This window comes from Ipomoea nil, unplaced genomic scaffold (genome assembly GCF_001879475.1).
Source record: "Ipomoea nil cultivar Tokyo-kokei standard unplaced genomic scaffold, Asagao_1.1 scaffold1334, whole genome shotgun sequence".
Lineage (NCBI taxonomy): Eukaryota > Viridiplantae > Streptophyta > Magnoliopsida > Solanales > Convolvulaceae > Ipomoea > Ipomoea nil.
In genome coordinates this window covers 1,881,729-1,903,512 of record NW_017617762.1, presented here as the reverse complement: position 1 = coordinate 1,903,512, position 21,784 = coordinate 1,881,729, and the positions used below count along the sequence as shown (strand labels likewise).

Genomic DNA, 21,784 nt, shown 5'->3' with positions numbered 1-21,784 from the left:
CGGAATTCAACGCTTCCACAAACCTATGCTTCTCAGATTTCACGTCATCAGAGCCAAAACTCCGATCCGGCTCTGCGTCATCACCGTAGGAGGAGTAGCCGGGAAGATGAACAGCCTCAGCCTAGCCGGCTTCAATTCGGCCAAGCCCTATAGAGTCGATCGTACTCGATTTCACCGGAACGAGGTGTACGAGTAGTTCTCCATGGATGGAGGGAGAAGATCGAAATGGCAGATGTATGTGGATCGGATTGACTGCCACGCTAATGGTATCATTGACGAAGTCCTAGCCTCCGATCGTCGGAATTCCGTCAGCCAGCGACGGAAAATGGCCGATCGAAGAGGTTTTTCCAAAAATCTGCCTAGCTACTTTCTCTCAAAAACGCTAGATCATTTTCGGTTCTGGAATTTAGGATGGTATCACAGATTCACCAGCAGCGACCTAATTGGTTTCCAGATTGAAACTCTCAGCGGCGTTAACGGCGGTGGCTGGTGGTGTCTGTGTTCTGTATTAGAAACCCGAGGAGCTGAGGCTTGGCAAGATTATATTATCAGCTTTCATGGATCCTTCTCCTTCATTTTTTATTCGGTGGCAATTCAATGGCAGCTTCAATAGCGCGCGGTGTCAGTCGCATTAACAGTTGTTGTTATGCCTGTTGGAGATCAGAAGAGGCATCGACTGGTTAGAACCAAGTTTTAGATTCCTTGTAGACAAAGGAAAGAAAAGAGGTTGAATGATGATATGATTCAAATCCCAGTACGAACTGGAATGGGAAATAAAAATTATATTTATATACATAGATATAGATTCATTGTTACAAACCAATTAGCATCTGCTGTTCCTAATTGTTTCCGGTCGAATACTCCAATGGGAACCTTAAACCCTGCTAACACCAACCCTAATCCTCTAGTCTACGATCCTGAAAGTTTTCTCGCTTCTCTCCAAAACCTCAGTTTGAACGAAAACAACAGCTTAGGTTCTAATGCAGCACCATGGATGTTTTCAAGAACTCGGGCTTCTTCTTCCAATAATTTGACAGGCAACAATCTCACTTATCCAGGTATATAATTCTCAGTATTTTCTTGAATTATGTATATTTCTCTGTTTTTTCTTTTCTTAGTTGATTAATATACTGTATCAGGAAGCGTTTATGGTGGACTTGTTTCTTCATCTGCATGGAATTTTCGGAATCAGTCTTTTAGAAGAAGATCACAAGATGGTAGTAGTAACATGGTTGTGGGTAGTGATCGTAATTCATTATTGTACATGGCTGGGAATCAAATAATTGAGAATTATCCTCTTCCTCCTCGAGCTGATCATGAACCGATGGGGATGATGAGTTTGAACAGCAGCCTGCAGTCTGATAGTCCATGGAACCTATATGCTACACAACCTGCAGATTTCAGTAGTTTGTTCACCACCACAAGGCCAAGAAATAATTCAATTTTGGAGACTGCTACAACCTGGGAGGGTTCTCATTTTTTGCAGGGGATTCTGAAAGAGGGTGATCATGATTTGAGGCAACAGATTTTGGATGCCATTATTGGTGATGGCATTATTTTTGAGGTGATGGATAATGAATATGGGCACCATCTGTTTCAGAGGCTTCTTGATGTTTGTGATCCCACACAGCTTAAGGCCATCTTCTCTGCATTGGCTTCCACTGAGGACTTGTTCATAGATGTAGCTCTTCACAGACACGGGTAAACCTAGCTACAAAATAATTATATCCCTTTGCTTCCTTCAAATCTCTCTCTCTCTCTCAATTAAGTTATAATACTCCAATTTTAATTTCTTTGACACGTACACGTACTATATATACATACAGTTCAACTGCAGTCCAGGCGTTGATCAAGAAACTGAAAAAATCAGATTTTGGCTTCACCATTACATCAATTCTTTCCCGTAGGTTTCTTGAACTGATGACAAGTAAACATGGGCGATATGTTGTGCAGCAATGCTTTAATACCTTCAAACCCAGGGAGAATGAGGTGGGTATGGTAGTTGTACGTTTAACTAACCAATCTCGATATTGGAATATAATCCTACTATACATTATATTATATTATTAGTACCTAGCTAGCTTGATTATTGTAACACTCAGCTCGCTCTATGGTCTCAGGTGTTGTATAATGCTACGGTGCGCTACTTCAAAGAATTAGCCACTTCTGAACATGGATGTGTATCCTTGAATGCTTGCCTGAGTTGCATTGGTGGGCCACAGAGGGCCAAACTTCTCACCCAGATCTCACAACATTCAGATTTCCTCTCCAATGATCCTTGGGGGTGGGTGCATACTCTTAACTAAACTTTAAATTAGAACTTTTTTTTATTTCCTCTTCATTCCTAATGTATGTGATACTTTCACCAGGCACTTTGTGGTGCAGGAAGTTCTAAAGCTTAAGGATGAAAATTTCACCCGAATCATCTGCATCCGTCTTGAGGATCTATACATACACTTAGCTCGCAGAAAGGGTGGCAGCCATGTTGTGGAGAAGTGCATAAGATCATCAGAATTTGGAATGAGATCTGTGGTTGGGGCTCTTTTGAAGACTGAAAAACAACTCTTACAACTTGCATCTGATCAGTTTGGAAATTATGTTGTCCAGACAGCCTTAAAACTTACAAAGGTAACAATTCAATACAGCCTTCAATGAATTTCTTAATTAATTTCCTCATGATTGCCAGGCTTTTAACAAGCAAATTCTTGCATGTATTATGCTGCAGCAACATGATGTGGAGCTTTACGGGTCTCTTGTCATGCTTCTCAAGACGCAAAATGCACATCTTTCGCGTAATGTGATCGGGAGACATATAGTCAATCTCATCAAGGAGTTGGAAAGTCAGCAGTGTTGAGATTTTGAGGATTGATGCCAGCCGTGTTTGCCAAGGAAACATGCATACATATGTCATATTTCTGTATCTATAATCTGTCTGTCTAAGATGTATACCAGTTCTGTTTTTGCACCCAAAATTTGTGACTGAGCCATGAGTTATTGTATTTCTATCATAATTCTACAATTTGGATTCCATGAGTTATTGTATTTTTAGCATAATTCTACAATTTGCATTCATTACTTATTGTCGGATTTCTCCCTACTTATTAGACGTGCTCACTTTTCAATACTCTTTAATCAATCACACTATTGAGAACAAACACCGTTGAACCTTACTAGGAAATCAACTAGAATTGTAGGAGGAATTGAATAACAGGGTGCTTAAATAAAACATGGGGCATGTTCCTAACGAGTTGAAACTAAAGAAAATCTCTCAAATATACTTCAAAGAAGGATCACATTGATTAGCCTGCATTATCAAGTGCGCAAAGTTATGAAGAACCACTCTAGTATATTCTATAAAGTGTTAGCAACCAATATGCCAAGTTATGAAGATAAGCTTTGACAAAAACCCAGAAAGCATAACCATAACATTGAATTCTAAGCAAGGGAAAATCACAACATAAAATAGAATTACAAAACTAAAAATCAAAAGCAACTATCCAACTTACTTCCTGAAGAAACAAAAGTTTAAATACGTTCATTTATTTTCGTAAATTCCACCATACGTTTCATTTTTGTTAGCTTCAAGAAACAAAAGTTTAAATACTTACCGAACATTATATTGTTTCTTATATACTGGACATCCCAAAAAAAAAAAAAAAAATCAGTTACTCAATAACATATGAATCCATTTATTTATCAATGAAAATTTGTTGATAAATTCAGTATTTATGATTTTTTTTGGGGTTTATAGATCAAATCGATTTTTCCTATACTGTAATATATTAATTAAGATGTAAAATAAGTGTTTAATATATACTACATTATTGTCCGTATATATTAACATGTAAAATAATTAATCTAAAAATTGTCAAACTATTCTCAAACTTAGTCTAAGGGCAACCCGAAAAGGAGGTCCTTTACAAGGATTTTGGAATAATATAATTTCTTTTGGGTCAGCTTTTTACAAATGGAATTGGTGGCTTTTGTGAAGTTCTTCCTCCTGCAAACCAAAATTTCTTGTCAGTTGTTGTCAGGCTTGTAGTTTTATTTTAAATTTTTAAACAAAGAAAGAACGGTGCTGCCAGTGGTGAGCTTCTGCAAAACAACACCGTGATGGTCTTTTGTGAGATTAGTTTCCATAATTTTTATTTTAATTATATTATTTTTTTAATAGTGCTACCAGTGGACAACGAAAGAATGAGATTCAACTATTTTTATTCATTTATGTTTATTATAAATTTATAAATTAAATAAATAAAGAAATAATTAAAATATAGAGACAAAATGATGGGTCCACAACAAGTTGTGAAAAAATTTAAAATCACTGAAAAAAAAAATTTTGTGATTGAGTAAGATAGTGGATGATGAGATGGATATTAGGACACACAAAAATCTAAAAAAAAAGTTCTAACTATTAAGGATGCTCTAATGCATAGTACGTCTTGATGATGAGTCATGATCCACCACCTAAAACTAAACCAAAAAATTGACTAATATGTTTCTTTAGAAGATGATATGTTTTCAACAGTAACCCATAAACAATACTCCATAAGTTTTAAAGAAATTAAAAATATTATTACCTGAAAAACGAATTAATGAATATCATGAGATCTCATGAACTCATGTATCATAAGGGTTGTACCGGATTCGAAACCAATATATATATATATATATATATATATATATATATATATATATATATATATATATATATATATATATATATATATATATATATATATATATATATATATATATATATAGGGTTGCATTCACATGCAAACCCCCTTAAAATACAAACATGAGGACAAAATCTAGTCATAGGGTGTGTTTAGATGGATGGATTAGATGTATGCTTAGTAACTACACGCAGGTTATGATTTTAATGCAAAGAAGGGCAATAATGGTAATGCATATTCAACGTAAATAAGAAATAGATTTAATTTGTATATAATCAGCTAAAATTAAGGAGATTTAAGTATGGTAGGACTTGACTACATCCCTGGCAACGCAATTCCTTTCACGATCGATTTTTTGGAGAACTGTTACCGACATGCTCACAAAGAAATTACGGTGGACACAGACTCCATGGACGGTGAACAATCAAGAAATTACGATGTCAACCAAGACTCCATGGATGATGCACGCCCAGGTAATTAGGACAAAAACTGAACAGTATTATTATATTTAGTTTGAGTGCTAATGAACATAATGCAATACGTGTGTATAATTTGTTTGGGGTCTAAAGTAGTGAATATTTGTCTCGGTCCGTACTCGTAATAGAGGGTTATGAATATGTTGAATAGAAATATGCAGAATTAGCAGGTATGGAGAGGATACGATTGTTGGGAAGTTAGGGGCGGTATTATTTGGGTTCATGTGCACACGCCATTAGGCGCATGTGCACACATTCGAGCATAGATGCAAACTATGAAAATGTGGAAGAACATGTGCACATTGGCTATTTTGTGCTCTAATGTGTGTCCAATTCTAACTGTGCTGCCATAAACGAATAAGGCAACTTATATTAACGCAATTACACTGTTGATTTATAGGCGAAGAGCATAATGGAGGAGGAATAACGGATTGCGACATGGTCGTATTACCAGATGGAACGAAACAGTGGTTACCTACTTGCAAAATCGAAAGCACACCATATGTTGGGCAACAATTTGCAACACCAGAAGACGAACTCGACTTCTACCGGGCATATTTTGGGTGTAATTTATTAAGTTGAACATGCACATAATTTAACGCCAACGTGCACATTCGTATTTATTCACTAAGTGTAAAAGCTAATAGAGCACTAGTCATTTATATGAAATTAATTTAGTTATTATCCTTATGTGCAATGTTTTTAGACATGCGTGCACACAGTTTGACGCCAATGTGCACACATGTATGTAATTACTAGGCCAATGAGCTAATGCTGAACTGGGCGTTTCTATGAGAATTGTTTGGTTTTGCATGCACACACTGTAACGCGAATGCACACACGTTTCGGCTTGAGATTTATGCATGTGAAATTTATTTAGTTATTAGCCACGATTTAGATTTATTTAGTTAGTTGTGCATGCAAACTGTTTAACGCTAATGTGCATACGTGTATTTTTTACTAAGCCTACACGGTAATAGTGAGCTATTAACTTCTTTGAAATTTATTTAGTTATTATCTATGGGTGTAATTTATTAAGTTGAACATGCACATAATTTAACGCCAACCCGGCGATGAGAAGGTGTAACCAATGGACCTATGGGAGTAGCCGATCTCCTCCGCTTGTTGTCTGCAGCAGACCGGGCTACGGCGGCCAGAGAACCTCCGATGGCCAGAAGACCCGGGCTGCGTGCAGCTTGCGATTGGGTGGAGTCGGTTGAAGTGGCCACGCCCTTGCCCTTATCGGCGACGGTCAAACGGGCCCTACCAAATGCGCAGAGAATGGAGCGGTAGTCGGCCATGGACGCGTCCAAAATATCTTCAGGGGGGACATCAACCAGGATGGGTGCAGCAACCGGCATTTCCTCCTCGCCCTGCTCGCCATCCTCTGACTCCTCGGAAGATTCCTTGGTGTCGTTGTTCCCTACGAAGAACGAGAAGACATTAAGTTTAAGTGCCCGAGTAAGTAGGCATTTCCTCCTCGCCCTGTCCAGAATTTTTCTACCAAGCTACTTCAATCATATCTGTCCAGAATTTTTCTACCGACTTTCTCATCATCATAACATTTCATCATTTCTGCCGAAAGGACATAGTCCAAACGGGGACCTCCAAAAATATAGGTTTTCCTCACATTAAAAGCTAGCAGTGACATAACATTTGAAAACTTCCCTTTTCTAATATAGGAATCATAGTATCATGCATGTTTTCCAAAAAGAGTGTGAATAGATATATATAGGTATATGTATATAAATAAGTTTTGAAAGAGTTTAGGGCATTATTATAGGTCATTCATAAATAGATAAATAGTTTTAGTATATAAAACATAGGTTTAGGTATATAGAATAGGGGAATAATAATTCATGCATAAGTGTTCATGTAATCATGTCAACTCACTCTTCAATGCAAACTAATGATTATAAGTTGAGCACTTAAACAAATCCTTCATGATTTCATAATTTAATGCCAAAACCAACATACACTCAATATTCACAATCAAGTGTATCCAAGCAACACTTAGTAATTAAAATCGCAGTTCATGCTTTGGTTGAAAATAGATTTTTATTCACGTACCACTTAGGCAAATTTCACATAACCAATATTAAATTCTCGAGCCACACGGGCCCACGAGTCTTAGATTGGGTCGGGACCTCAACACTGAACGAAAAAGGGACTCTGCGTTGAAGTCGTGGTCGTGCAAGACTAGGCGACGGAACTAGAGAGTCCCGCCACTAGGACCCGCAACAGCCACGACACAGAGTGACAGGGCTCAGAGAGCCCGCCACTCTGAGCCCAACCTTCACGGGGGACTGTCCAGTCCCGCGGCTAGTCCCGCCAGGTTGAAATCCTTGGCGAGGCAATGACCTCTGGGATAATGCTCTGCAACCATTTTAATGGCGGAAAACTCATTTTCAGAAAACAACACATCTCCAAAACACCAATCAACAACATTATAGCATCAAGACATCATCATCAAAACATTATAGGCACAAAACAACACATAAATCTCTATCACAACATTATATACCAACGCACAACAATATTCACAGAACTTAGGGCAAAGTAGTAGGTTTACCTTGAGATTGCTAGCTCCTAGTATGAATCCCTCCTTCTTCTTCAACTATGGCTTCCTCCTATCAATCTCAAGCAAGAACACATAGAACAAATATCATACACAAGCACATACATACATTATATAATGAAATGAGATGAAATGAGAAAGGAAGAAGAAGATGAAAGGATGAAATGAATGAAGAAGGATGAGGAAGATGGAAATGCTCACTATACTTTCTTCTTGGTGATGGTCTCCTAAAGACTTTGACAGGAGGAAACAATCGAGGGATTGAAGAGATTAGGCAATGGAGTAGTGCATATTTATAGGCTCAAAACCCTAGGTAACAATGGAAAGGGAGTGAACGGCTAGGAGAGGGCTTTAAGGCCATTTTGCGATTTAAATTTCTAGGTTAAGATTTTGGGTCGGAAGTTGGATCAAGTTTGGGTATAAATGCGATAATAAATTTTTAAAAGAGAATGGGTTCATTTTAGAATCAAGTTTGGGTTCAAACAATTCTATCAAATTCACAAATTCTCTCAAATAGACTTTTGGATCAAAGTTTTGGTACATAAATATATCCTTTGATTAGGATTTTTAAAATCATGAATATATATATATATATATATATATATATATATATATATATATATATATATATATATATATATATATATATATATACTCTATTAAATCATTTTGGAATAAGAGTTTAAAATAAAATGTTTAATTCATTTGGTAAAATTATCGTAGGAATAATTAAATCAAAGTTTTATTTTTGAATTTTAGAAAAATGAAAATTTCGGAGGAAAATATTTTTGGATTGTAATATTCTACCCCTTAAAGATTTTTGCCAAAAGAATTTTAGAATCATAAGATACGGTAAGAGTTGTGAGGTTTAGCCCAAGAAAATCAAGAATCAATTGAAATGAAGGCTATAAATAGCATGCAAGCATTTAATTTTAGTCAAAGGCTATATTCCAACTACTAAATAGCTGGGAATAGAAAAATGGAGAATTATCCTCCTCGTCCTCGACCTGATCATGAAGCGATGGGGATGATGAGTTTGAACAGCAGCGTGCAGTCTGATAGTCCATGGGACCCATATGCCCCACAACCTGCAGATGGTAGTAGTTTCTTCACCACCACAAGGCCAAGAAAAGAATATATTCTGGAGACTGCTAAAACCCGGGAGGGTTCTCAGTTTTTGCAGGGGTTTATGAAACCGGGTGGTGATGTTGAGACGAGGCTACAGATTTTGAATTCCATTATTGGTGATGGCATTGTTTTTGAGGTGATGGATAATGAATATGGGCACCATCTGTTTCATAGGCTTCTTGATGTTTGCGATTCCACACAGCTTAAGGACATCTTCTCCACATTGGCTTCCTCTGAGGACTTGTTCATAGATGTAGCTCTTCACAGATACGGGTATGTATGTATATATCCTACTATAATACTTCATTTTTTTAATTTCTTTGACACTTACACATACTATATATATATACAGTTCAACTGCAATCCAGGCATTGATCAAGAAACTGAAAAACTCAGATGATGGCTTCACCATTACATCAATTTTTTCCCGTAGGTTTCTTGAACTGATGACGAGTAAAGAAGGGCGATATGTTGTGCAGAAATGCTTTAATACCTTCGAACCCAGGGAGAATGAGGTGGGTATGGTAGTTGTACGTTTAACTAACCAATCTCGATAATCCTACTAGCTATACATTATATTATTAGTCTGATCTGGTCTCAGGTGTTGTATGATGCTATGGTTCGTTACTTCAAAGAATTAGCCACTTCTGAACATGGATGTGCATCCTTGAATGATTGCCTGAGTTGCATTGGTGGGGAACATAGGGCCAAACTTCTCACCCAGATCTCAGAACATTCAGATTTCCTCTCCAATGATCCTTGGGGGTGGGTGCATATATACTCTTAACTAAACTTTAAATTAAAACTTTTTTTCCTTTCCTAATGTAGGGTGATACTTTCACCAGCCACTTTGTGGTGCAGGAGGTTCTAGAGCTTAAGGATGAAAATTTCACCCGAATCATCTGTAACCGTCTTGAGGGTCTATACATACAGTTAGCTCGCAAAAAGGGTGGCAGCCATGTTGTGGAGAAGTGCATAAAATCATCAGAATTTGGAATGAGATCTGTGGTTGGGGCTCTTTTGAAGACTAAAAAGCAACTCTTACCACTTGCAACTGATCAGTTTGGAAATTATGTTGTCCAGACAGCCTTAAGAGTTACAAAGGTAACAATTCAATACAGCCTTCAATGAATTTCTTAATTAATTTCCTCATGATTGCCAGGCTTTTAACAAACAAATTCTTGCATGTATTATGCTGCAGCAACATGATGTGGAGCTTTACGGGTCTCTTCTCGAGCTTCTCAAGAAGCGAAATGCATATCTTTCGCGTAATGTGAACGGGAAACATATAGTCAATCTCATCAAGGAGTTGGAAAATCAGTAGTGTTGAGAGCTAGATTTGAGTATTTGAGGATTGATGCCAGCCATGTTTGCCAAGGAAACATGCATACATATGTCATATGTCTGTATCTATAATCTGCCTGTCTAAGATGGATACTAGTTCTGTTTTTGCAGCCAAAATTTGTGACTGAGCCATGAGTAAACCATAATTCTACAATTTGCATTCATTACATTTCAAACACATATTCTTATGTCTAAAGATGTCCTCTGCACCATATATCTACACAAATTGAACATCATGCGCTAACTGCATTACGAAGCTAAGAAGCATAGACGGAAAATTACATTTTTTGTTTCTAAGTACAAGATAATTATAGGATTCGTCACTACTTGTTCAATGTTAGTTATCGCTTAGAAACGAAAAAGTAAGGACGAAACCTACAATTATCTTATAACTTAGGACGAAAAGTACAATTTTTCCAAAGATATTACAAACATGGTAACGCTAAAAATCCCACAGAAGTGAACTAATAGGTCAGTTGTGGATACACCTGAGCTGATCAACGACTAACTACAGATCACGCTATAGCATCAGCAGTGTCGCAAAATTGAATGCGTTCGACCTGCTGCTGAGATTCCAGGACATCTCTAGCGGCTTTTTTCAACCCTTGGCCACTCACATAGTGCTTCCGGCATACAGGCATATACACATCTGCCCCACCTATTATTTCTGTTCTCGTCTCCTCGGTCTTCCTAAGCGTAAAGTGTGCACACTTCCCACAAAGTTCGCATCGAGCTGTTAACTTGGTTACGGTATCAGCAATTGGAATTATATCTAGCACAGAGCCAAAGCTCCTTCTGCCAAAACCGCCAAAGAAGAATGCAATTAAAACAGGAAGAAATATTTGGTGTAGCACAAAAAAGATTTGAGTACACAAACCAACAGCAGAATGACTTCATTCAAAAGAATCAAAATATTTACACCAAGACAAGAGAACTAAGTGGGTGTCATACCTCAAGTAGTCCCCATCCAACCCAGAAACAATTACAGTTTTGCCATCATGATCAGCGGCTTCACAGCAGAACTCATATAGATCCGTAAAGAATTGAGCCTCATCAATGCCAATCACCTCCAACTAATGTAGTATTACAACACAAGAAAAGTTTGTCATGTGTTATTGACAGAAAAAGACTGATCGAAATCAACAAAAATAACAGTAAAGTTTAAACATTTCTTCTAGACAACAATTAATTTAGTTGTGCCTACTGCCTAGCATGTATATGCTGCTGTTAATCACTTAACAATCACAAGCCTAATTGTTAACAAAATACTCCATAGACGTTAGCATATCTCAGTTGTTAAATCAAAAGTTAACACCCTTGACTTGGTTATTACCTTATCATATGCTCCGGAACCAATTTTTAGTTTGAATGATGATAGATTTGCCAAAGGCCAGCATGGCATTCTCTCTCCATCATGTGTCACAATAGAGTCCAATCCATATCTAGTATCCTTGTCTGACTTTATAATCGCAACATTTCTGCATTAAAAACAAAAATATATTCCAATTATCATTTTTATTGGCATGATTTATCTCTTCCGATTTCCTTTCCAGCATGAATCAGCTTTCATATGAAAAGTAGCTTAAAGAAACCATTGTAACTTAATCTGGATGATTGTTTATTTGAAATGGAAGAGTATGGCTTGATGTAGAACAAGAACAAGCATTAAATGGCCATATTTAATTACTTCCAAATTACAGGGGTGCATAGTCACTTAATCACAACAACACAATACCAACTGTCAGAGAAATTAGCTTGATAATGTGACAATCTTGTCTGATGTATGGACTATGGACTAATATAGTTCTCCTTTAAATACATTAAAATTAAATGTTAAAGCTATTATACGTTGAACTTACATTGTTGATATTTCTGTGGATAAATTATTCTTTAACAAATGCCAGTGTGAATTAATTTATTTCAAGAATATTATGCGAAATTCGTGACTGTTGTTCAACTTGAAGTAGCATTCAAACAACATTATTTTTGTGGCATACTACCCATGAGCATTTTTTTTTAAAAACACTCGTGAATCTTTACAAAGTAGTATTTGTTCTATACTTTCAATGAGCATTTATTTATTTTCACATTATCAACCTAATTTCTCCAACACCAACAACATCAAATACAGAACAGAAGAACTTGAATGCATTGCATAAAACCTCACTTTGATAATCTTTAGGGAAATGGCACTCTATGATACAGTTAACAACAAATAATTTTCAGCAGTTAAATGCAAGAAACAAATGTGTAAATAAAACAACCTCGGACATTTCTTTCAGGCAACATAATCTAATTAAGCTGACACCAAAAACATGGTAATGAATGAATTGAAGACCGAGAATTCACAAAGAAACAATATACAAATAGGAATTGTGCAAACCTGCCATTGCCGCTCTCGGCCTTGATCCTTTCCAGAAGAGTGGTGGTTTTCCCAGCAAACATAGGCCCCACAATCACATGAATCTCCCCGGGTTCCGGCAGTGAGGCCTTGGTTCGCAAGCTCCGAACTTGATTACGTTCTGAAGCAGCTGAAACCCCAAATAGAGAAACTGCAATCTTGGTTCGAATGAAACTAGGGGTCTGAAAAGGGCTAGTGAGGTTGAAGCTTCTTTGGGCAACAACGCTTCCCTGCAAATTGGTGCAGAAAGCTGCGGGTTTAGCAAGTGTTGCGTTCAGAAGCGATTTCATTCTCGAAACTCTTAACATCAAAGATAGAATAATAAAGTAGGGGTTCTTTGTGTTTCTTTATCTATCACTTTTTTATGGGGTATTAAATATGCAAAGATGCGTGGAGACGGCGGCGGGGTCGCCGGTTGGAAGAGAAGAGCAGAGTAGGGGTGGCAGTTTCGGGCTTCAGTTCGGTTTTTTTCTGTTTCGGTTTTAAAAAAATTAGGAATAAGGGTCAAATAGGTCACTGAACTGCACACAATAATGTAATTAGGCCACTGAACCTAAAAAATCTATAATTGGGTCCCTAAACTAACCAATTTCATTCAATTTGTCCATTTCTCAGGTTTCTCAAGTTGCTAACAGGTTACCTCTCCACCTAGGATGCATATGTAGCATTTAAAAAACTTTATTTTTAAATTCTTTTTTTTTTGAACACCTTAAATTAGTTTTTTTTTTAATATTTAATAAATAAAAACTAAAATAATTTTTTTTTTTTGAAAATAAAATCCAAGCCCTATACGACTTAACAAATTATTTTATTTTCAAAAAAAAATATTTTAATTTTATTTATTAAACATTAAAAAAATTGATTTAAAAATAAATTATTTTAGTTTTTATTTATTAAATATTAAAAAAACTAATTTAAAAATAAATTATTTTTTTAAAAAAAAATGCCACATATGCATCCTAGGTGGAAGGGTAACTTGTTAGCAACTTGAGAAACTTGAAAAATGGACAAATTGAATGAAATTGATTAGTTTAGGGACTCAATTGTAGGTTTTTTAAGTTCAGTGGCCTAATTGCATTCTCGTGTACAGTTCAGTGGCCTATTTGACCCTTATTCCAAAAAATTAAACCATTCGGTTTAACATTAGAGTTCGGTTCGGCTTTGGTTCGGTATAAAACGGTTCGGCTTCGGTTCGGATTTAATTCAGCTCGGTGTTCGGTTCGGTTTAAGACCTCCAAAATTCAACATTTCCATCATGAATCATCCATCTGTAATAAGTAGCCAATGAATACCAATGGTTAGTGTCCACCTCTAACCAAAATATTCAAGAAAAAGAACAAAAACATTGTAATGAAATTCCATTACTACTGGTCGGAATTTCATTCCAGAAACTGGATTTCGTTCTAGTTTATTCCAGAAACTGGAACGAAATTCCAGTGACTGGACACTGGAATTTCATTCCAGTTTCTGGAATTTAAAAAAAAAAAAAAAACATATATAAGAAATCAAGAAAGCACAAAGCATAGAAAACTCTAAAGAACCACGAAGCACTAACTCACTAAGCACAGAAAACACTAAAGAAACATGAAGCACTAAGCATCACATAGTTCAAATCCAATGTTCAAAGTTCAAACATTACAAACATAAAACAATAATGAAATTCCGGTTTACTAACGAATTATTAAAATAAGAATCATCCACTTGGAATGTAAACTGGAATGAAATTCCAGTTATCCCAGTGAACTGGAATTTCAGAACTGGAACTTCATTACAGTAAAGTGGAATGTTACTGGAATGACAGTTACTGGAATGAAAATTCCAGTTCTGGAATTTTCATTCCAGTTTTCCAGAACTGGAATTTCATTCCAGTAGAAATTCAAGAACCCTAAAATCTAAATCTGTAAATAAGGCTAAGGTGAAAATTCAAGAGCTTAAATCTGTAAAATCTGTAAAGGCAAACATTGTCGAGTGTTTGAATTGAAAGTTTGAAACAATAAGTAAATGAAACTATGAAAGTATGAAACTATGAAAGTGAATTTTGAAACAAGACATTGTCAAGGCAAACATTACCTCTTGTCATCTTTGGTCGCCGGTGCCCTTCAACCGTGGTCAGGCGAGTGGTGGCTACGGTCGCCGGTGTCGAGCGGCGAAGTGGCGAGGGCTGAGGGCGTGACTAGTGAGTGTCGGACTGTCGGCTGCGAATTTGGGATGAGGACTGAGCCGACTTGAGCTTGAGAAACGCCCAGGCCTAGAGCAGAGGCGATGGTTTAAGGGTTTTAGCTTGGAGGCAAAGCAGCTAGGCCTAGAGGACTGACCAAGTGAGGAGTAAAACACGGCAAATTATGCTGTGCATCATGGTGCATACGGATGCAAAAACGACGTCGTTTTAATAAAACGCGCGTCTCCCCACCGACTGATTACTATGGTGGCCATAAAACCAACAAGTTGCGATGTTTAGGTATGTTGAACCACTCGCTATTTTTAAAAGTTGGTTTCCAGTTATGTTTCTGTGGAATATAAACCACTCGATTGGATTGTGTAATGGTACGCAATTGATCATTTCTAGATTGGGAGATCATGTTGAAAATAATGCAAGTACAAAGGTGTTGATTCCTGGACTATCATTGACACCTTCATATCCAATTTTAAGTTCTCAAGAAGACAATTTCCATTGATTTTGTCTTATACTATGACAATAAATAAGAATCTAGGTCAAATTTTTTCAAATATTGGATCGCTTTTGAAGAAATCAATTTTTGTACATGGACAACTTTATTTGAATATGTACATATTAGAGATTATATTAACCATACAAAATTTTAATTTTAATTTTAATTGTAATTTTGTATTCTATAAAAATAATAAATACTTGACCAATGGAAGCTAAAAAATATTATTATATTAAACAATTTAAAATATTTTTATTTTTTCTATTTTTGTTTATATTTATAATAACATAACTTTTTCCCTTGCATCGCACATGTGAATTACTAGTTTAAATCAAGAGAAAAAGTTACTGAAATTTGAACCACCGAATCCAAACAAGATTTCAATAATTCAATGATGATGATTGTTATTATTAGTATAATCAAGTGCATAGTTGTAATGTATTTGGTCTTCATCCAATCCACTTACCCAACAACCAGGTCGCCGTACCTAAATTCAGCTATCAATTATCTATTTCAAACTAATTAATATATATATATATATATATATATATATATATATATATATATATATATATTAATCTAGTAAACATTGAGATAATTTTTAAAGATTTAATTTATGTAGGTTGTAATTATTTAAAAAAAAAAAAGAATATGATAATTTGGTCCTGATTTTCGGTGATTTTTTTTAAGGTTTAGCTCTCGGTAAACATTTTGACGATCATTCTCTGCCACTCTGCCAGATATATGGGATGATATATAAAATTTACAACAATGAGACAAATTATATAATGAAAGACTAAATTTGATAAAATTATGAAAATTAAATTCAGAATATGACACAATTATTTGCTTATAGTTAAATTTTAAAACTGAATTGGTATTAACTCTATGTGAGAATTAAATTTACTACGAAAGTTATGCTAGACAAGCTAGTTAAGTGGGTGGAATATTATTTTTATATATGAATTATTGGATAGTTATGAATTTAATTCTTGTTAGCACCCTTTCGGTCATACTCATTGCACAGGATTACAGTGCATACCTTCGCGTAGTGACCAAAAAAAAAAAAGATACAAAAGTCAATAGGTCATCCCCATTGAGAGTTGAATTTATAAATTTGTGGTTATTAAATTTATAATCAGATCAACTTAGTTGGGATTGTCCTTGATAAATAATTTTTCCGTAGTATATATGTAAATGACATTTCGCACCATAGTCAATGACTTCTTAAAAAAAAGAGAGAAAATTTCACTTTTGGTCCTTTAACTATTGGAGTGTTGTTAATTGCAGTATATGAGTTTCAAAACTATTAATTTAGTACCGTAACTATTAAATTTTTCTCAATTTCAGTCCCTCGGCCAAATTACCGGCGAAAAATAGTCGATAAATTTTAATGAGTAAAATAATGAGGACAATTTAGTATTTTCATCTCCGTTTTTTTTTTTTCTCCTTTTCTCTTTCTTCTCAATTTCATAGCGCCCTTGCTTCCCTGTCAAGCGCTCAAGCACAAGAAATTGTTGCTTTAGCATCTTGATTTTGCAGAAGTCAAGAGCTTGAAGATTCACCTTCCATGCAGGATTAACCTTAGTTGCAGAATGGTCTACTGAAGTTGATGTTTCAGCACCATGAGCACTGTCTGTGTTGAAATGTTCCTCTCCCGTTGAACTTGGCTGCAAGGCCACCGTGGCGCCCTCTTCTTGAATCTCCTTTACAGGATATTTTAGTGTCAATATGATGTTCTCGGGAGGATTAACTGTTGTACCTTTCTCTCTTCTCGTAATTTTAACCTTCTCACAGATTTCCTCAGCGCATTTCTTGATTCTTTGCTCTTTCTCCCCCGATTTTCTCTTTATAACTTTGGACCAACGTTTGCGCAACTATCTATTCCGACTGTGAAATCAAGAAGAAAGAGAAGAGGAGAAAAAAATTTCCCGGCGGAGAAGAGAATAAATGGAGAAGAACGGCTACTTTTCACAGCAATTTGGCCAGATGGATTGAAATTGAGAAAAATTGAATAGTTATGATATTAAATTGACAATTTTAAAATTAGTGGACTACAATTAACAACACCCCAAATCTCCAATAGTCATAGGACCAAAATGGTGAAATTTTCACTTAAAAAATTGAGTTAATACCTAATTTAGTCCTCGACTATAGTAGTTTTTCTCGATTTAGTCCTAAACGACTTTTTGTGCTTAATTAGGTTCACGACCTTGATAGTTTTAGCCAATTGAGTACTCTATTAAGATAGTTTGGTAATTTCACCTCTATTAATGCCCAATTTAGTCATCGACTATACTAGTTTTACCCAAATTAATTTTCGACTAGAGTAGTTTTACCCAAGTTAGTCTTTGGCCATAGTGGTTTTACCCAATTTAGTTCTCGACAATAATGGTTTTTATCCATTTATTCATTGATTCTAACAGTTGAGAACTCAATCGGGTAAAACCATGGAAGTCGAGGACCTAATTAAGTACAAAAAAAAGTTGTTTATGACTAAATTGAGAAAAATTACTATAGTCGAGAACTAAATTGGATATTAACTCAAAAAAAATAGAGTTAGACTTTAGAATTTAAATTAGAATTTCGATTCATATTTACAATATAAGTTGTATTATTTAGTTTTAATATAGAGTCACATTTGTGTGAAATCGTCCATGTATCTTAATCTGTAAGATGGGCGAATCTAGAATAGTTGATTGGTACCTATGATAGAAATCATAATACTTAATACATAAAATTTAATACCGTACCAATTTTGAAATTCAAGGCAATATGGCCAGAGTCCGATTACTCGTGAATGGTTTAAGGATTAGTTAAACCACGTAGTAACAAACTCAATAAGAATTTACCGCACTCAAACAGATAAACGCAAAACTAGTTTTTGAATGGTCTGACTAACAAAGTATGAACAATTTAAAGAATAGTCAACCAAACATAAAGTAGTAAACAAGACACAAGGTTTGGTATCCCAGTTCAAAGTACTCATACTCTTACATCTGGGGGGCATCCCATGGAAAGACTGCTCAGTTCTCTATTAACTTCAAGAATGCAATTCTCTGAATCAACGAGAAGTACAAGAAGGATTCAATAGAGTAACACTAAGGACTTAGCTAGCTTGAAGAACTCCTTCAATGAAGAATTGGCTTACGATCTCCCGATCTTCAGAATTGAGGCTCCTCCTCAATTGCAGCTTGAATGACTCCTGTCAATCCAAAGGGATTTTCCGCCTGTGATCAACAATAGCTTTGAGAAATTGACTTGATGTTGATTTCTTGTTAGCTCAATGAAGTAATCAAGTCATCCATTTAGCTTTGTATCAATCTCAATGTATAGTTGTTTATCTCTGTAAATTTCTTGATCGATTTTCAAGGAGAATGAGATAGCCTTTAAAGAGATGAACCCCATAAAACTCTCAACGGCTGCAACGTAACTGTCTTGATCAACACTTCGAACAATCTACCCAGTTGGTTGAGTCTTTAATCTTCATAGTTGAGAAGTGAACTAGATCTTGTTATAACAGACCCTAATTCATACTCTAACAACTTATTACAAAGACTGAACTAAAAGATGAACAACTGCTTTATTCCATAAAACTTTAACACCATAGAGGGGTAAATAATATATCTTCACAAATCTTTTGAAACATTCATTTTATTAACAAATTTGAAATAAATTATCTTATAAATAGATATTGTAATATTTATATGTAAAATTGTGATACTATATTTGGGGTAAAAATGATTAGTACTAATTGATAAATATTGTAATACTTATGACTGAAATTTTGATATTTACAAAGTGTAATTTTAATGTAAATATTATAATAGATTTAATTCCCAAATGGTCCTCCGACTATGGCCTTTTATCAATTTGGTCCCTTGACTTTTAATTTCCCCAAAGTGGTCTTTCGACTTTTGAATTTTAAGCCAAAATGATTTCCGTTAGCTTTGGCGTTAGCGTTTATATGTGAGTTTGGTTGACCATACTTTGCCATAACCTTTCTGAGCATTGCTTGATTTAGGTACATCTGGATCTAGTCCAGATGCTTTGACAAAAACAGTATTGACTTTGTTTTTGCTACAGTGAACCCTAGGCCAAACTTGGTGGTGGATTGCCTTCCCGAATCAAGAATTTGACCAAGTGTGAAAGTGTTGTCCATCATCTTGATTCGTGTTTTGAGAGTTTCCAGTTCCTGGTTCAGTTTTTCCTCACGATCAAGACTTTCCTTTAGGAGTATATCCCTATCAGCAACCTGATTTTTGTACACTTTTCTAGCATTATCTAATATTTCAACTTGACTAGACAAAGAACGATTAGCTTTAAGTAAAATCTCTCATTTGGAGTACAACTTTTTGTTTTCTAATTCATAAGATGGAGCTGGCAACTCGAAATCTTTAGCTGAGGTATATCCTTCTAAGAACCATTTTGGCTTTATTGCAGGGTTCGCGGCCACACCAGACCTAAATGCTTCTAGTTCTACAAAGATCAAAGGGCTAAAAAATATGCGCACAAGTATATTACACAATTTTCTAAGCAAATTTGGGTTAAATTGACTATGTTTGTCGTGTCTCTTTTCATACCAGAAGTACAGGTAGAGAAGATAAGTGGTATTTTGATAGCGGCTGTTCGCGCCATATGACGGGAAATGCAAAGTATCTGAACGATGTCAAAGAAAGCAAAGGAGAAGTAACCTTTAGTGATGGTGTCAAAGGCAAGGTCACTGGAGTTGGCACCTTAAATGTTGCAGGCCTACCGAAGCTGAAAAAATTGTTGCTTATAAATGGTCTGCATGCTAACCTTATAAGCATTAGCAAACTCTGTGATCAGAATTGGAATGTATGTTTCACCAAGGACAGATGCAACATCATGGGTAATCAGAAACAATGTGTCATGGAAGGTAAGCGCTCATCTGACAATTGCTACATTCTGACTAATGGCATTCTCTGTTGCAGGTCCAGTATCAATGAGTCAGAATTATGACATCAAAAATTGGGTCATCTAAACTATAGATCTCTAGACAAACTCGTGAAAATAAAAGGTGTCATTGGTCTGCCTAAGTTGAAAATCGACACAGTCAGTGTTTGCGATGCATGTCAAGCTATAAAACAAACTAGAACACCACATCCAGCTCAAAAGACCATCAACACCAGTCACTGTCTGGAGTTGATCCACATGGATCTCATTGGACCAACCCAAACTGAAAGTATTGGAGGTAAGAGGTACATTCTAGTATGTGTTGACGATTTTTCGCGTTTTTCTTAGATGGTATTTCTTAGGGGAAAATCAGAAACCCTTGGAGCCTTCAAAGCACTAAGTCTCAAGATTCAAAAAGAGACAAACGAACCAATTATTATAATTTGAAGCGATCATATACGAGAATTCGACAATAGTATGTTTGAAGAATTTTGCAACAATTTTGGAATCACACAAGAGTATTCTGCACCGAAGACTACATAACGAAATGGAGTAGTGGGAAGACAGAGTCCAAAAAAAACTTCATATGAAATATGGAAAGGTAAGAAACTCAATCTTAAGTACTTTCACATTTTTGGCTCACGTTGTTTCATTTTGAAGGATGGGCATCTAACAGCAAAAATAGAACCCAAAAGCGATGAGGGGATTTTTCTCGAGTTTACCTTAAACAACCGGGCATACCGTGTGTACAATAAGACAACAAAAGCTGTAATGAAGTCGGCAAATTTCGTGGAAGATGATCAGCCCGACGATATAGTAGAACAATATCAACCTGGACTAGACTGGTGCATTTTTTAAAATAATCCAGACGATATAGTAGAACTACCTCAAGGCGGACCAGGTCCAGACTCTTCAACAAATAATCCAGAATCTCCTGACACTAATCCATGATCACCTGAGCCAGATATCAACACGACACAACCTACTTCTGAACTAGATTTAGATTCTGAACTAGAACAAACGGAGATAGTTGTACCAACACGTATCCATGAAATTCACCCAATCCAGAACATCATTGGATATCCAAACTCAGGTGTTCAAACTAGAGGAAAACCAAAACCCGATTATCTTCGTCTAACTGGTTACTCATGTTACACGTCAAAAATAGAGCCAAAAAGCTCTAGGAATATGCAAATTAATTGATTGAAGTGTATCTATTGACAATAAAACCATGTATTATAAAATTTGAATAAATTTGGTTATTATCTAATAAAATATGGTACTATTTCAGAAATAGTGATTATGCAGTCAAGTTTTCATTCTTCAAGTTTTTGCAACCTTGGAAGTGAAAAAGACAAATTCATCAATAACAAGGACGTCGGTAACCTCTACTTTATCAATCTTCTGTTGTTGAAAATTCTTCTTTGTTTGATTTTGAAATAGTTATTCCTTTTATGTCTTATATATTTGTTTCTACGTGTTAGCTGTTAGGTCCGGTCATGACCGTGTCTGATATTATTTGTGTGCCTTTTGTGCTAACTGTTATGAATTTGTGTTTGAATTGCTTAGTATTTGTATATGCTTTATTTGCT

General features: G+C 35.7%; 2 protein-coding genes across 3 annotated transcripts; one reads left to right on the top strand and one right to left on the bottom strand.

Annotated features, from left to right (window-relative positions):
• Positions 1-642: 642 nt before the first annotated feature.
• LOC109185638 (putative pumilio homolog 19) lies at positions 643-10,217 on the top strand. Of its 2 annotated transcripts, none has more exons than XM_019335599.1 (6): positions 643-1,058; positions 1,140-1,701; positions 1,827-1,989; positions 9,463-9,626; positions 9,707-9,965; positions 10,063-10,217. In XM_019335599.1, the coding sequence occupies exons 1-6, from the start codon at positions 740-742 to the stop codon at positions 10,183-10,185; spliced, it is 1,590 nt and encodes a 529-aa protein (XP_019191144.1). In that variant the 5' UTR covers positions 643-739; the 3' UTR covers positions 10,186-10,217. The 2 variants fall into 2 exon arrangements, with proteins under 2 accessions (XP_019191144.1, XP_019191143.1); XM_019335598.1 differs by lacking the exons at positions 9,463-9,626; positions 9,707-9,965; positions 10,063-10,217 and adding exons at positions 2,121-2,284; positions 2,370-2,628; positions 2,726-3,028.
• Positions 10,218-10,562: 345 nt separating this feature from the next.
• On the bottom strand, positions 10,563-13,094 carry LOC109185639 (thymidine kinase-like). The gene is made up of 4 exons (XM_019335600.1): positions 12,589-13,094; positions 11,539-11,683; positions 11,157-11,278; positions 10,563-11,000 (listed from the first exon to the last, which is right to left on the bottom strand). The coding sequence occupies exons 1-4, from the start codon at positions 12,912-12,914 to the stop codon at positions 10,721-10,723; spliced, it is 873 nt and encodes a 290-aa protein (XP_019191145.1). The 5' UTR covers positions 12,915-13,094; the 3' UTR covers positions 10,563-10,720.
• Positions 13,095-21,784: the final 8,690 nt, after the last annotated feature.

Excerpts from the sequence above, each read along its gene's own strand:
- LOC109185638 (XM_019335598.1), top strand. The coding sequence starts at position 740 with ATGATTCAAATCCCAGTACGAACTGGAATGGGAAATAAAAATTATATT. Across the intron at positions 1,702-1,826 it reads GTAGCTCTTCACAGACACGG|TTCAACTGCAGTCCAGGCGT; the intron begins GTAAACCTAGCT and ends ATATACATACAG. Across the intron at positions 1,990-2,120 it reads TCAAACCCAGGGAGAATGAG|GTGTTGTATAATGCTACGGT; the intron begins GTGGGTATGGTA and ends CTATGGTCTCAG.
- LOC109185639 (XM_019335600.1), bottom strand. The coding sequence starts at position 12,914 with ATGTTAAGAGTTTCGAGAATGAAATCGCTTCTGAACGCAACACTTGCT. Across the intron at positions 11,684-12,588 it reads GCCGAGAGCGGCAATGGCAG|AAATGTTGCGATTATAAAGT; the intron begins GTTTGCACAATT and ends TTTTTAATGCAG. Across the intron at positions 11,279-11,538 it reads GTTCCGGAGCATATGATAAG|TTGGAGGTGATTGGCATTGA; the intron begins GTAATAACCAAG and ends ATACTACATTAG.